Source organism: Neovison vison, chromosome 10, assembly GCF_020171115.1.
Source record: "Neovison vison isolate M4711 chromosome 10, ASM_NN_V1, whole genome shotgun sequence".
NCBI classification, from domain to species: Eukaryota; Metazoa; Chordata; class Mammalia; order Carnivora; family Mustelidae; genus Neogale; species Neogale vison.
Genome location: NC_058100.1, coordinates 37,458,826 through 37,475,713, shown reverse-complemented (window position 1 = coordinate 37,475,713; position 16,888 = coordinate 37,458,826). Strand labels below are relative to the sequence as shown.

Below are 16,888 nucleotides of genomic sequence, written 5' to 3'. Positions count from 1 at the left end.
GCCCTTCCTTACTTGCATTCTCAGTGGAAAGTACATTTCTCCTGGCTTTGGTTTAAAGAAACGAACCATCATATAGAAAAACTACCAGAGGCCGAAAACAGCTAATGAGATACCCACTCTGTCTGGCTCTGCCATGGCCTTCTAGGTGGAAATAATTACAGAGACACGAGAGAGAAGGATGGAAATTCTAGCCTTGTTGCTTGCTTCTCGCTGATTTATCTTTCAGTTCAAGATAAAATTTCAAGCATTTTTCTAGAGCCAACCATGTGTAAAATGTTTGGAATGACCTTCCTAAAGGCTTCAGAAGAACATTTCTTTGTTATCTGTGGCATTAAAAATATTCTTAATAGGTCTCCAATATATTAAAAAAGCATAACTTTCTATAGAAAATATTACCACCTGACACTGGGCTTCTTTTTCAGTTCAGTTATTTAACCCCAGTTTTTGCTGGGTTTTTAAACCTCATCTTCAAAAAAGCACAGTAATAGAGAATCCTGGCATTATTTAAGAAAAGATGCGCTTTTTTGGTGAGGATTAAATTAGCTAATATAGGCGAGCACCTGAAGTGTGCCTGGCATATATTCGGGTAGATCTGAGCACTTCTATCCAAACCCCTTCTTTGCCAGAGACCATCCCGTTAATCCTTACAGCACCCTTATTTACAGATTAGAAAACTAAGACTCAGAAAGATGAATAAACTGGCCTGCATCTCTGTGTTTGGAACTGGCAGGTCTTGAGCACAGTAAGATCTGAATCCCACAATGCTGGACTCCAAAGCACGACATCCCCTACTTTCCTAACCACCAATTCTGATAGGGTCCCTAATGTAACCAGCCTCATGGAGAGGAGCCTTGGGCTAGACACTGAGTGAGAGTGACTCCAAAGTATGCAGGTGTGTTGAGACCAGGGAAACAGTCATTTTTAAGATACATATTCTCTGCCAACAAACAGATTCTGGGACATTCAGGGTACTCTCGCTGGCATGTCCCGAGACGAAAAAGAGGAGTGAGCACCGATGCTCAGCGGCGCCTCAGGGGGCCGGAGCGGAATCAACCTCCGTTGGGCATGGATGAATACATTTTTTTCTTGATTTCTTTATCAGTATGCATTATCAAGCTAGAACACAGCAGAATGATTAGGATTAAATTATTAAATATTTACCTCCATCTGCCACTAAAGGAGCTTTTTTAAAAAAGCATACAAATTGGGAAATTGAGCAAGTCACTATCCCAAATTTTATTCCCAAACTTGTGCTCTGTCCCAGAGTGGAGGTGGGTGACAATTTTCCATATAATTTGTACCAAAGAGATGATTTGTCTGGGCAGTCTGTGTCCTCCAAGTACATGCAGACGCCAGAGGTATCGAGGAGGATCCCTCGGTCTTGACTTCGCATCATTCACTTTTGGCCTGAAAGAATTTTAAGAGAGAGCAGATTTAGTCTCAAGTGACCTCTATAAATCAGCCACTGGATCTGAAATCACTTCATGACACTCCATTAGCTGAATTCCATTTCTCTCAAGGACTGGATGTGACTTGCCTCCTTGTAGCTCTCAAACCAGTTCAAATATTGATCCATGAATAAAATAATAAATGTGAAGACTTAGATGTTCTATCAACACAAAGTATTCTCACCAACATTGTCAATTTTAGCTGCTTCCAGACTTGTTTTTGGACCATATCGTATATTCTTATCACAGTATTTGATTGCCCCTGAGAACTACTAAAGAAGCAATTCAACCACTCTTTCTTTTTAGGAGCACATTTACAAACTGATGAAAAGTGATTCATATCCACGTTTTATAAGATCCAGTGCCTACCAAGAGCTTCTACAGGCAAAGAAAAAGGTATTGGTTCCTTGTGACCTTTTTTGATCTGGTTCTCAGTTGTAATTGTGCGGAGTAGTTCCTTCTGCTGAGCCCAGGGTATTGGACAAATGGTAAGTGAACATACTCTAAGACCTTCCCCAAACCTTCACATTTTATAAGGGCCATTTAAGGTGGTTTTTTTTGTTTGTTGATTGCTTATTTTGTTTTGTTTGTTTCTGCAGATGTTCATGCTTTACGTTTTTTAGAAGTTTCCATGTTTCATGTTAGTCTTCTGTATGTCTAGTTTAAGGAAATAAAAATTCCATTAATGGAAAGGAAAGAACATTATTAGGTCAAAAACTTGAGGGTTTTCTCTTTCCAGTAAGCTCGTGTGTTCTTGGCCACATACCCCATGACTAAATATAGACTCATATTTTTCAGATTTTATGTATTTGTCAGAGAGAGCGAGCGAGCGAGCACACACGTACACAAGCAGGCAGAGGCAGAGAGAGAAGCAGGCTCCCTGCCAAGCAAGGAGCCCGATGCTAGACTCAATCCCAGGAGCCTGGGATCATGACCTGAGCCAAAGGCAGTGGCTTAACCCACTGAGCCACCCAGGTGCCCCTAGACTCCTATTTTTCAATAATAGTTGTCAGAATGTAGTAATGTTTGCTCCAGAATATTTTGTTATTTATCCCAGGTTACTTAGTATCCCTAGGATAAATTTTACACACCTAAGAAGGTAGCCAAGCACATTTTGGAAGAGCTGCAACAGACCTCATTATTCAGCTATTGTTTATAACCAGTATAAACAATAAAGCAGGGTATGGAAAATCTGAATATAAAAATCACTATTAAAAAATAATAAATTTTAAAAAATCACTATTTTTTAATGTTAAAATAATCCATAACTTCTTGAAATTTTGAGATTGAATTGTAATTTTGTGTGATTTATGACTGTCATCTGGGCTAATGGAAGTCTTCAAAGTCCACGGCCTTCACAGCTAGAAGCAGATCCCCTGTCTTTGCAGGTGTCCAATAGAGCTGCCACTAGCCACATGCGGTTGTTAACATTTAAGTTTTATTACAAGTACATAAAATTCTAGCCATATTTCAAGTGCTCAATGCCCCAGATTAAGGCTTCTGAATACTGGACAACATAGAATGAAGTTCCCATCTCTTCAGAAAGTTCTGTTGGACAGCAGTGCTCTGCAGAATCCATGGAATCGACAGAAATCTAGTCCTGACAGAAAATTAAGAGGGAATTCGGAGAATATTCCACTAGATTTTCAAATATGTAGGATTTACTCATGTCAGTGTAAAACCTTCACATATCTACTTCATTTAGTTTCATTTAATTTTGCTTGAAACCATACCATTTTGTTTGGACAGGAAGAGCTTTGGTGTTAAAAGTACAAACAAAAACAGCCTGTGACCTGGGTCTAGGCTCCTTCTTTGGCAGCTCTCCTACCTTCCTGGTCCCTTGATTAGAACATGGATTTGCTGTTGCCTCATTTCATCATCCTTTTTCTGCTGTTTTCTTTGCTTTCTTTTTCTTTATGTTCCCTATTTCCCTCTGCCCTATCCCCTCCAACTCATGTAAGTCGGAACACTCAATGGATCGCAGAACATCTTTTGAGAAATTTGCACAGAATGTGGTAAGTTATCTTTTTGAGGAATTGCAAATCATTGTCCAATTCAGAAAGTTTCCCAGTTTCTAACCCCATCTCTCACCCTGCATCTTTTGATGTAACAAGTTAAGTATTGTCTTTATTCAGATTCAGAACTTTGTGCTTCCTGCTTATCTTTCTGTCCCAGCTCCTTCTGGAGTAAAGCTGTCATCCATGAAAAACCCACATGTATCAAACTGAGGTTTGGAAAGAAGTGCATATTATGACATATAAAGTGAAGAAATTGTTACTTAGTTTTATTTTTATTCCATGTATCCTTTTCTTAAAGACAGTGCATGCATTTCTACGTGCTCTCTTAGCCCTTCCTAAAGCTTGGAAGGTAAAGAACAATGAGAGTTCTGTGCTTTCTACTTCTGCAGGGAGAAAATGACCTAATGAGTTGGTACAAATGACCTAATGAGTTGGTGGTCGGTGACCAGATACACCTCACCAAAGACCTCCCAGCATGCTTTATGTTTCAGGAAGGGGTTGAAAACTGTTGCCTAACTCATCCAGGAAACCACTAGTTTTCCTACCACTGTTTTCTTAGTATTTGCCATGTGTTTTGGTGATATTTTGGTGATATATTTGTTTGTGGGACTTTCTTTTTTGTATTGTGCCAGTGCCTTTGGAACTTTCTGACATTGTGTAAGCTCAAACTAAAAGCCTTCAACACATTTATTTTTATAGGGCAGAAACATCCCTATTTTCCCATGCCATAAAAACTGTACACCAACACTGAGGGCCAGCACTAACCTGTTATGAAAAGAGGTAGAAAACTCTTGGCTTATCCTCCAGTTCGTCTGCACTGTCTGCTGAGTTGTGTGGTTAGCTCCATGCTGCTGTGCGTGTGTGTGTTGTGGCTTTTGCTGTGATGGCCAGTTAAGTGGAGTTATGTGTGTTGAAATGTAAGCAAATTGGATTCAACAAAGATGCTGTTTTTGTTCTTAGTTTCCTTCAAGGACCTTGGTGGTGGGGAATGTTAATCAAGTTCTATTTATGAATTGCCGGTTGGGACTGGGCACAGGGTATTTGAAAGACTTTACAAAGCAGTATATACTTTGAACATTCAATGTGATTGCACAAATTAAAGGGCTGGAAAATGAAGGACTCCAGGAATTAATCATTCTATAAACTTCACAGAATTTTGGCTGGCTCTATTGGGATCTCTGACCTTTAAAATCAAATTTTCCTAAACTGCCTCTTAAGTCACATGGGAAGATAAAGACAGCATTTTTAAAAAGCCTCAAGATTTTGCTGGAGAAAGTAGACATAGGCCGCTGCACAGTGCTCTGTGCGATGTTTAAGAATCATTCCAAATTCATCCTTTTCTAACACAATGCTGACAGAATTTTTTTCTAAAGATTAGAATGGAAATTTCTGTGCTCTAATCAAAAATAATAACAACATAAGGAAGAGGAAGGGAAGGAGCAAGATGGGGAGCTCTCCTCCAACACTGTCCCCGACCCTTAAAATAGTCCCACACTGTCCCACGCCGCAAGCTTTAAGTAGGAATTAAGGGGAAGACAGGCTCAACCATCTCCTGCCTTCGGTCCAAATTCACGCAGGAAATGACCGCTACATCCCAGACATGTACTGTGTCTCAGGAGTAGGTAGAGGGTAGAGACCTTAATTGCTCCGGAGCCCGATGATATAAACAAGATGTTGTGACACACACAAGAAAGAGAAACTATTTCTGCTTGGTGCTGGGGTGAGATCCGGGCACCCACAGGAAATGTCAGAATTCCCAAAGGAAGTTACATTTAACGGGACATACAGGATTTCATTAGGATGAGAAAGGCTCCTGTCCTTTTAAGAAGGCGAGAGAAGGCTGGAATCACTGCAGAAGGGGAAGTTGAGGGACATTCATGCCATGCACACAACATACTAAAACGTTACAATCTTCAGACACGACTGTTCAGGGTTACCTTTTTCCATCCAGGAAAACCAAAACGTAGTATTTTTCATTGAATATCTTGTTTCTTTCATGCTCTAAAAAAAAAAAAAATGGAATAAGAAAATTAGAAAGGCTCTCCGATTTCCTCAAAAGCGTACAATTATATTTATTAATCTTGAGAACTAAGTCTCCATCCTGGAAACTGTATATAAAAATGAAAATGTATTATACAACATTAAATCTTGGGATGGAAGTTTCTATTTAAAGTTCCTTTTAAGTCTTTCTATTCTCATTTCTTATTTTCCTTTGGTTCTGTTGTTCCATGTTTATGATTTCTTCTAGGGTCAGCAGGTATGTGAGACATCTTAAGTATTTACACAATAAACTAAACAGGATATCTTTACAGGGTCAATAAAGTGATTCTATCACAAGATGAAGAATAAGCAATTTTATTTTGACCAGGAAGATGTAATGAAGGAAATATGGAGTTTCAATAATCATTTTAAAGGAGTCCTAGGTGCTGGTTAGGCTGGTACATACAGGGAGGCTACAGGACAGACTATTCAGGAAAGAAATGGAAGAGGGAAAATAAAAACAAGTACACAGACTGCGAAAGGAACTGGGCAAAGCGAGATGACAAGCGCGCCTCTTCCTTGGCTCTACACTAGGGACTTTGTGTCAACATCCTCCGACCCCACAAGTTCAGTATTCTCACACTCCTAACTATTACCTGCATTTTATAGGTGAGAAAATGAGAGTCAGAGAAGGTGCATATTTTGCCCAGAACCACAGAGCTGTTAAAGGAGCTGACACGGACCCAAAATTTATTTTGTTCCTGAATTTATTCTTTCTCCGTTGATCACCTTGTTCCTTAATACTCTTCCGACCGACTGGCAGACGATAGATAAATCCTCCCACCTCCGCCTCTGAGTCCCTTTTCACTTAGTGTGTCCTTGTACAGTGTCTGTCCCGGTTCCAGGACGGTTATTTTCATACCTGGCTTATAAAAACGGCATCCCTGTTTCGTCGCACACGAGAATCCAAAAGACTCTGCTAGACAGTTCTTCCCAATGCCACTGAAACTTCTGTCGGTCACTGAGACTAATCGGCTCTTGGCAGCACCTTAGAGAAGAATTCTAACAAACAGGCAGCTGCAGGGCACTTTTTTGTGTTCCAAAGACAGTCATTCCTTCCTGCTTGTTTCGTCTTGTTGTTGCTATTTTACGCACATGACCGTCTTGGGGGAGGACTGAGCAGGTGTCCCCGGCCTTTCCCAGACGAGCAAATGAACAGGAGGGGCGTTCCCTTGACCACCACCACCCAGCTGCTGAGAATTAGACCCAGGACTGGAAACAAAGTTTTCTGACTTTAAATCCATTATTCTATTGACGACTCACTTTCCCTTCATTATGCCCAACACTGACAGGAGCAGAATAACCCATAGCCCCTAAGACATCTTCACCTTGCCCTGTTGTCTCAAGACATCTCATTCCCTGTCATCTACTTTTTTATTACTTTGTTTTCCTTGCCCATCGGATAAGGCCTTAAGGGCAAAGTCTTTCGAGGTGTACTACGTTGTCTCGTGGCTTTGAATGTTACTGAGTTGATGTCCTTCTCTTTGACAAAGTTCACGTGCTGCACTAGTTCTGTTTCCTTCTCTATCACCATCACCACATCTGACACCGTCTCTCTAACCACCGCTCTCGTGACCTCTGTCTGCCACACAACACCCCAAGGAGAACAGACCGAAAATCAAAGGAAAAACGGGAGGAGAATCAAGAATCCACGGCTTCAACCGACATTCATAAACCAACATGCCAACTGTACCTCTCTCCTCCTCTCCTTAGTGTGTGTGAAGGGGAATTAAATCAGCCTGGCTCTGAGCTGGAGAAGGAGAAATGGGCGAAAGAGAGTGTTCATGCTGAACTCCCAGGCACTCACCTGATAGAACCTCTCTTGGGGGAAAAGTTCACTCTTTCTCAGTGAAGCGCAGTGTCTGCAGAGCCCGTAAAAGAATCAACAGGAAAGATGATCCTGACCATCTCGGTGTCCGGTCTCCACTGCCCTGGTGGGCTAGTGCATTGCGTCTGGAAGTTGCGCTCTGGAGATGGCCACAGATTTCCAGGAGTTGTGGAAACTCTGTAAGGGAGTTTTAGCAAAAGCACTGAGCTGACTCTGAAATTAATCTTTTGGGATGAAATCTTTATTTAACTCTATAATTAGTTAGTATGCATTTAGATAAGAACAATTGTAAATATAAATCCTACAACTTGCTTGGAGTTAAAGTGTGAAAGATAAGAATACTTTTAAAATGTTTTCAGTGACATCTTTTTTTTTCCTCTATTTTTTTAATATAAATTTTTTTCAAGATTTTACTTAAATTCTAGTTAATGTACAGTCTAATAATGGTTTCAGAAGTAGAATTTAGTGATTCATCACTTACATAGAACACCCAGTGCCCATCCTTAATCCCCGTGCTTAATACCCAACACCCATCTGGCCCTTCCCCCACCCACCTCCCCTCCATCAACTGTTTGTTCTCTAGAGTTAATAGTCTCTTACAGTTTGTTTTCCTCTCTTCATTTTGCCTTCCCCTATGTTCATCTGTTTTGTTTCTTAAATTCCACATATGAATGAAACCATATGGTTGTTGTCTTCCTCTGACTTACTTCACTCAGCATAACACACTCTAGCTCCATCCATGTTGTTGCAAAGGGCAAGACTCCATTCTTTTTGATGACTGCGTAATAGTCCATCATCTTTATCCAATCACCAGTCACTGACTATCTGGGCTCTTAATTTTGCTGTTACTGATAATGCTGCTGTAGACATCAGGGTGCATGTAGCCCTTTGAATCAGTATTTTTTTATCCTTTGGGTAAATACTTCCTAGTGCAATTGCTGGGTCATAAGGTAGGATTCAAAATCTATAAAGAACTTACCAAACTCAATACCCCAAAAATAAATAATCCAGTTAAGAAATGGGCAGAAGACATGAAGAGACATTTCCTCAAGATCATGACCTAAGCCAAAGTTAGATGCTTAACCAACTGAGCTACCAACTTGCCCTATAACTCTTAAAATTTCTAATTGTGACAGTTTGAAGTTTGTTTTTCTACTATTAACTCTTCCAGCAAACTTGGTCCAAAAATGTTCTAGCATGAACGTAGATTTCCTGGTGCTCGAAGTTCTACTCTTCCACCTGTATTTCTTCTATTTTACTGGCCAAGTTCTTGTTCTCATCAAGTGTGGATTCATACAGCAGCTGTTGATCCTGCCAACATGTTCTATCTCTAGTTTTCCTCACGTGCTCTATACCCAGATCTTCTGTAGAGATGAAAATGGCTCAGTGTGTGGATCCAGGATGCAAGGTGTCTCCTTGATTACTTTCTTTTGTACTCTGCTCCTCTACCTGGAGACCTCATGGAAGTCCTTGCCTGCCATAAATGCCTCCTGCATTTGTTGGGTCCTCAGGACTCATTCTGGTTCTTTGTCCACTTGCAGAGCTTATTGCCCCCGCTAGGCAGTAAGCAGGTCCCTTGCTTGGACCTCACCTTTCCCTGCCTACTCTGTGCTGCTTTAAGAGAAACTGTGTGATTTACATGAAGTTAGCTAGTGGGAAGCTTGTAGGGAGTTAGTTCTATTCACTGAATAGTTAACTCTTCCGAGAATGATCCAATTTAGGTGCGCATGTTAATGGCGTCCCAAAAGGAGTTACTTCTGTTAACATCTGTGATGAACTGTCATCTTCCTAACATTAGTGGCTATGTCAGAATGGCTATGGCTATTATGCATGTATTCTAAGATAAGGAGCAAAGTATCTGGCCTGTAGTAGGCGTTTAATAACTGTATTGTTGTTGTTGGATAAAAGAATCCAATAGTGCTTGGGTACAGAAGTAGTACTGGGTTACAAACTTGTTACCTAGCACCTCCCAGGTGGTTTCCAGCTACCCAGGAAGCTGGCACCTTATAACCACTGGTGCAAACCAAGGCCTCCAGTACATTAAAACAGGACTTCGGGAAATGCTGTTCAACTTCTGTCCTTAGCATATGTACTAGCAACAGGGAAGTTTCCCACTGGCGCCTTTCTACTCAGCAGCCTCAAAACATTCCTGAGAAACCTCCGGGGTTGCCCTGGATGCTCCGGGACCAAAAACTACTCTACAGTCCACAGCTTACAGAAGTTCAGTGGCAGTTTAGGAACTAATGATGCTACTAGGGGAAAATGAAGCTGTGTTGTCCAAACGAAATGGGCTGTACTTCACACCAATCCATCTACATCGTGCTGAGGGAACCTGAAATTGCTTTCGAAGCTGTCACCACAAATAGTTTCAGTAAAACAAGATGAACAGCCATATTTGCCAACGACAAAATGATTAATGAGAGGAGTTGCAGGTCCGTACGAGAAGAAAGAGGAGAAAATGGTTCATCCTTGAGTGTTTACCGGTGAGATCTATGGTGGGGAAATCCAGTGACCAGTTTATATTTACCTAAGATGCTCTAGGAGTTTTTTAACATGGATATCTATGAACATATCTGTCATCTCAAGCCACAAAGCCTACAGAACTCAACCAGAAAAAATAGGCACAAAGTTCTCCTTGAGGTAAATTCCAAATAGCAGTACAGATATAAAATCAAAACGTCCCTTCTCTTAGTTCATAATCCTACCATGATGGAGGTTTCTATGAAGAAGATGACCGGCTTCATTAGGAGGGACATTTATGTCCATCAAGGACCTCACTTAGTCCATGGAGGTGTCACTGTAACGCAACTTCATTAGTATAAACACAACCTAGAAAATGACCTTCTGAATATTCTAAGGGTTGTCTCCACTTCACTGTGGTAGAAATTCATTTCTTATTTTCAATAATCTACTTTTCTGTAACTTCCATATGCTGACCCTAGTTCTATCTCCAGAACCAGACAGAATAAAACAAACATTGATCTAGATATAGACAGCTATTGAATTACTTGAAGATGTGATTACATCCACTCTTCTCAAGTGTTTTTACTTCTTTTAGTTAAAATCTCTAATTCACTATTTTTCTGTGTGGTTCAACTCCCCATACCCCATATCTCAAAATCACCAGGGACTTAGAAAACACAGATTCCATGGCTTCATCCCAAATAAACTGAGTCAGTCATTTTCTCTCTCCTTCTCTCTTCTTTTGCTCCCCCCCATTTGCATTTGTTACAAATACATCAGAACAATAATGTTTAAGAACTGTGACCTAGGTAGAAGTATTCCGACCCGACCTCCCCTTATCCGAGATCAGTGGTTCTCACATTTGTCTGCAGCAGGAACACCTAGTAAGACAGATTTCTAGACCTCACACTCATGAGGTCTGAATAGTAGTTTTCTGGTGGGATCTAAGAATTTGCATTTTTAACTAGTTCTTAAGTGATACTGTTCCTACTGGCTTTGAGACCACACTCTGAAGCCACTGCCCTAGATTAAATGGTGCTCTCCCCTCCCCACCGATAAGAGGCCAAGGGCACATCGAATGTCCCAGCTGAGAGGCTACTGTCCAGTTGTGCCCACATCGTTTTGCAACCAGCAGTTGAATTACATGGTTAAGGGTCAACTGTGTTTGTTCCCATGTTCAGTTTATCATAACTGAATTGATATTAATTACAAAATTTATTTAAATATATTAGCTGCTGAAATTTGACTATGAAAAGAAAAAAGACACTTCTATGAACACAAAGCTTAATTACCTGGAAGGGGAGATACCACGATCACGAAGGTGGTTTTCCCAGGGCGAGGCTTATCCATTGCACTGCAGATGTGCTGACCCCTGCGATGTCCCCTGCGATTTCCACAAGCGCATAATTTGTGGTAGTGGGCGACCACATTCATGCTTTAAAGAGAAGATGCCTTAAAAACTGCTACCAAATTAAAGCTGAGTGAGACCTGCCTCAGGAACGTGATTGAATAATCCCCGTCCTCCGGTCATCCTAGCTGCTTCCCTCCTCCGTCTGCTCCGGTCCGCCGGCAGAGTCCTCCAGAACGTAACTGAACACGATACTCGAGACGCAACCCTCCCAGCAGAGACTGGGAATACCGTCTTCCAGTAGGAACGGAAATAGGAAGAAAGAACAGGTCATGAAACTTTTACAGACCAGCCTGAAAACTGCCCGAGTTCCCCCACCCCAGCTCTCGGCAACTGTGTCCAGTCTGACAGGGTAACGGGGTGATGGACCCAGGAGGGCATGTGACGTGATGAGCGCTGGGGATTATACAAGACTCATGGATCACCGTACTCTCCCTCTGAAACAAATAATGCACTGCATGTTAATTAATTGAATTTAAATTTCAAAAATTAAAAATTAAACTATAAACCCTTTGAAGGAAGGAACTACATCATGGTTATATTTCCTTGCTTAATAGAACCTGGACACATAAATGCTCCCCTTTTTAGAAGGAAAAAAAAGAAGAGACCAAAGAGAAAACAAAAACAACCCCAGACCCTTAAATATTAAATATTATACTGGAATTTAAAAATTAATTTTTTAAATACAGTCATTTGGGGCTTAAACTGCAAAAAAAAAAAACCTTTTTTTTTTTCCATGACTTCAGATGAGATCTCCTCAATCTTTTGCTGCTAGAATTCTGGCTTATTTATTTTAATCTAAGTTTGGTTCTTTAGCCTTCTTTTCAGTAAACTCTATCTTGTCAGTTGTAACTTTACATAAGTTTTTAGAGCATTTCTTTGTTACCCAGACTTTTAACCACGATTAACAAATTTTCATTATACATACATCTTATCAGAACTACATCAGTTTAATGGTGAGAATAACTGATTAAAATGCCATAAGAACAGAGAGGAAAGGGCGCCTGCGCAGCTCAGTCTGTTAAGCCTCCGCACACACTTAAGAATGGTTAGGAGAGGCGCCTGGGTCACTCGGTGAAGCGGCCGCCTTCGGCCCAGGTTATGACCCCAGGGTCCTGGGGTCGGGCCGTGCCCAGCTCCGGAGGGAGCCTGCGCTCTCCCTCTCCCCGCTGCTTGTGTGCTCTCGCTCCCTCGCTCGCTCTCAAATAAAATTTTCAAAACAAGAACAGAGAGGAAGCTGGATTTCTACTACTCCAGTAACTGCACATCTTGGAGACAGTCCGGTTAGTTAGGACCCTCCCCGTTCTCTGTCTCAGCCACAGAGGTACCATGAACGGCCACTACACGTCTCACTCCCCAAACCTTTGCTAGAGCAGCCCCTGTCCTCAGTCTGGAACACCCATGAGCAGGTACGTGGCAAAGATCTAACCTAGTTTACCTGCGGAAGAACAATACAGAAGAATTAGAACAATATGCCTTTAGAAAAATGAACAAAGCATTTGAACAGTTTTAAAAGGATATAAATACATGAGAGAATTAACAGAAAATCTATCTTCATTAATAGCCAAGTATAAATAGCCACAAAATAACTTTCCCTCCAAATAGGTTAATTTTAATAGAATACCTAGTGTGAGAAAGGGGGTAAGGGAATCAGTGACTTCCTACACTGTTAACAGGAATATGAATTGCTAAACAGTATCTTTGAACAAAACTTTACAGAATGTGTCAAAAGTTTCATAACTCTTCTTACGTTTTCAATCAGGATTAAATTATTAGCAGTTGAATTACTAAGAAAACCTACATGCATACAAGAATATTCACTGCCTCATGTGACTACCAAATATAAAACACAACCTTAATGCCCAACAACTCTACATTATTATAGTTTCTTAAATACATTGAGGTAGATCTACCTGATGGAGTTTTATGCAGCTATTAAAACTTAGATTTTTGAGAAGTGGTTTTCATCTTTTTTTTTTTATTGCCAACCACATCTGACATAGTAACGCATATGTGTGTGTTTATGTGTGTATATACATTGTATTACTATATAAACTGTGTGTTTATGTGTGTGTAACTGAAGTAACATTTCAGAAACAGTACATTCCATTATGTGTGATACACTTTGATATATTCCAGGCTATTCTATAATATTTAGTTTTTTTTCATAGTGTTGGTAGCATCTATCTAAACTGATCTCCTTACCCACAAATGCAGTGAACTTGAACAAAACATTATTTTAGAAAAACATATAACTTGATTAATCAAAATATAATCACTTTGTTACTCATAATAAACCAATACTATGCATAGTATAATTTCAGTTTTGTAAAAAAATTAAAACATTTTTATAAAAAGGTGATGAGATATTAGTATGTAAATAACTATATTCAAGTAACATTTATCCTTTATATTTTTCTGTTTTCCTCATTTTTCTAATGGATATACACTATTTTAGGAAAATATTTTAAACTGAGGAAATAAGGTATTTGACTTTAATAATTCTTTCTCAATCCAAACAGGTAGCTAGTAATAAATACATAAATGTAAATAGGTTCATAAACCCTCTCTTTTTAGTACATAATAATAGAGGTTTTTTTTAAGTCCTCCACATTATATGTACCAGCTCCCAACCTGGCTATGGAGTCCGTCCTTTCTTCTTTCCCTCCTTCCTTCCTTCCTTCTTCTCAGCAATTTGAGCTTATCTTTAACTTTGTAGGAACAGACACTCTCCATATTTTGTGAGAATTCTTCAATGTCCAGTAAACTCACCTGCAAGTTTCCCAGGAGAACTGGCTTCCTTTCAAGCAGGGAAGAGCTCTCCAGTGTAGGAGTTAAACAGGCCCAGGTTCTGTCAGTCAGTCAGTCTTCAGGGTGTGCCGTGTTCCCCCATCTCACTCCACTATGAATCTCCTCCATTAAGTCAAAAGTTAACCCAAGACATTTGAGTCTCATTTCCTTAGTTTCTAGAAGCTTTTTTTTAAAAATACAATTATCAGCCCAGGAGCTCAACTCACTCGGGGAGTGAAGTATGTCCCGGGGGATTCTGTAATGTTCATGTTGTTTAACAACTTTTGATTGCTTCGCCACGCCAGCTGATTTGATGAGTCAGATGGCTTGTAAATGTGCTAGTTCTGATTCTAAGGGCAAGACAGTCCAGAGAGGGACTTCCCAGAGGAGTTTAGGGGGCAGTGAGAAGGCTCTAGAAAGAACTTGGATAAGAAGGTCATCTTTGAAAAGCGGGTAGAATCTGAACAGGTACCTACCACCATGGGGAGGGGCCCGAGCTGACAGACTCTCAGGTGCAAAGGCCAAAGAACCATTTTGTGGGTTGATGAAAGGCAGTTTGAAAGGCCAGGAAAGCCAGATTATGAAGGAGTTTGGAATCCAGGCAAAGGCAATGGTATTTATAAGTGAAACAGGGCATTTTTCCAACAGGAGAGTCAAAGAACAGACAGTATCCTTAAGTCCATTGTCTCTAATTGCACACCCGGTCCCTAGTCCGACAGTCTCACACTATCTCCAAGCTGTCAGCTTCTTACCACGTAGCAGTGGGGCTGGGCCTCTGGTCAGACGGCTGGGTCACGTGTACCCACAGACGCTCAGGTGGCAAGACTCGCACTTTCTTCTTCTCAGTCCCTCACTATGGCCTTCTGAGCCTACAAGACATTCTAGAACGTACCTCTGAGTCTACAGCAACACAAAACAGAGACAAGGAGGCAATGACAGGAAACATACAAGTTGGAATTTAAGAGAAAGCAAGAGTCAAGAGCTTACCTTTTTTTTTTTTTTTTAATCCAAAAGAAGTTGATAATCATTCCCTACTTTTCTCTTTAAGCTCTTCCATGGCGATCTTCCAAACAGCCTATCCCTTCATTTCTTCTCCGTCTGTTTGGTGTCCTGTTGGTCAGGAAAGACTGCTGTGTGTTTTTACAACAGTGATAAAACAAGTGGCTTAGCCACCCAAGCAAGTGTGGCTTCTCTCTTTATGGAGTAGTGTCTTCCAGAACGGAAGATGGAGACTGGCCTCCATCTCCCTAGTGCCCAGGCTCCCAGACCGGAGCTACGAGCCTGGCTTTCATGTCCATTTCTACCAACTCACAGTTCTTATTGTCAACTTCGGTTACTACTTTAAGAACAACAAAGATTTTTAAAAATCAGGTAAAATTTTTAACTATTGGTAGTTACCTCAGAAGAGCTAAGAACAAACACTAAGGAGGCTCATTTTGACCTTTTGGCGGGGAGAGGAAGCGGATATTTTCCTCACTATGACAGCATCTCTGGAGCATGTGAGAGGTGAGGTGTTACTGTGAGGGACCGGAAAACTGCCTGTTTATATGATTTTATGTGACAAATATTGTAGATTAGGTAGGTCCTACCTAATCTACAATAGACACCAGCAAAATCTGAGCTGTATTTTTGACCTGAAATGGATTGTATACTTTTTTATTTTTTTAGCTTTTTGCCTATTAACTATTACAAAATCTCATAGGATGCTGAACTTTTGTTTTGTTTCGAGTTCCTGTCTTTGTCTTTCTCCATGGATTGCTGTCTCCAGTGCAGTCCTTTTTCTTTAGAATCTGACAAGAAAGAGTATAAATGACATAACACATGCATCGGGATTTGGCTAAAAATAAATATTATTTGTACAGAATTCAGTTGTAAGCAGGTTTCCGGAATTAAGATTTTAAAACTGAACTGTACAGGTTTCTCAGATTCATCAACTTGGGAAAATTATGAGAAGTTGATTGCGCGATTTAATACAGCCTCTGAGGAACTGCACTGAAAAGGATTTATAGAAGAGGAGATGTGTAAATACATCCCTTCCTATTTACAAGAAAAGATCAATATTCTTTTTAAGATTTTCCAAGAGAGTGAGCAACGATATTTCCCTGTGCACTAGAATAGTGCCTGTTTTCTTCCAGTTTGTGAATAAGGCGGGATTTTCAGAGGCTTTACAGGTAGATCCCAATCATCTAGATCTTCAAATTCACGTGACTCTTTGGGCACGTGAGCTTTACTTTGATCCCAGACTGGGGCATGGAACCCTTTTTTTTTTTTTTTTTAGATTTCTTTTTTTTTTCCCAATTTATTTATTTTCAGAAAAACATTATTCACTATTTTTTCACCACACCCAATGCTCCATGCAAGCTGTGCCCTCTGTAATACCCACCACCTGGTAGGAACCCTTTTTTTTTTTTTAACTGTTAGTTGTACCCAAATTTGCTTCAATACACACAACAAATATCCTTATTACATATTCGGTAAGACAATATCACACCAAGTGCTTCATCGTGTGACTGTTTCCCATTTCTGCTCATCTGTTTTCCTATGATCACAAATCCCCAGGTGGACTATGAGCCTGCGTTCTTCTACTATTTTCTATGAATGAGTACTCTATGAACAGCCTGTCAAGCTAACCTTGTACCTCACCTCCTTTTTAATGAAACTCCTACCAGGCCAAGTCCTAATAGCTTCAAGGATGTTTCAAAAGTCTGTAGAAAGAGAGCCATATTAATATATTTGTTAAATTTACAAAGTTGACAGTAATTTTCACAGTCCAAATAAAAAATGATTATAGAGAGTTTCAAGTGACTTTCTATTCCAATGTGACCATTTCATTCTTCCCAGTAGTTTTAAACAAATCACACTAATCTGTAGTTTTAAAAGTAATAATTTACAT

The 16,888-nt window shown here is 40.2% G+C and overlaps 1 protein-coding gene and 1 pseudogene across 4 annotated transcripts in view; both read left to right on the top strand.

Annotated features, from left to right (window-relative positions):
• The window catches only part of RGS7 (regulator of G protein signaling 7), a 503,370-nt gene that overhangs the window by 483,906 nt on the left and 2,576 nt on the right, over window positions 1-16,888 (top strand). For 3 of the 4 annotated variants that reach the window (XM_044267012.1, XM_044267014.1, XM_044267015.1), the window contains 2 exons: window positions 1,755-1,844; window positions 4,166-4,246. In XM_044267012.1, the coding sequence (XP_044122947.1) occupies window positions 1,755-1,844; window positions 4,166-4,240 (165 nt within the window). In that variant the 3' untranslated portion in view covers window positions 4,241-4,246. The remainder of the gene's footprint in view (window positions 1-1,754; window positions 1,845-4,165; window positions 4,247-16,888) is intronic. The other variant, XM_044267013.1, reaches the window with a different exon arrangement.
• Window positions 11,082-11,236, top strand: LOC122918952 (annotated as a pseudogene).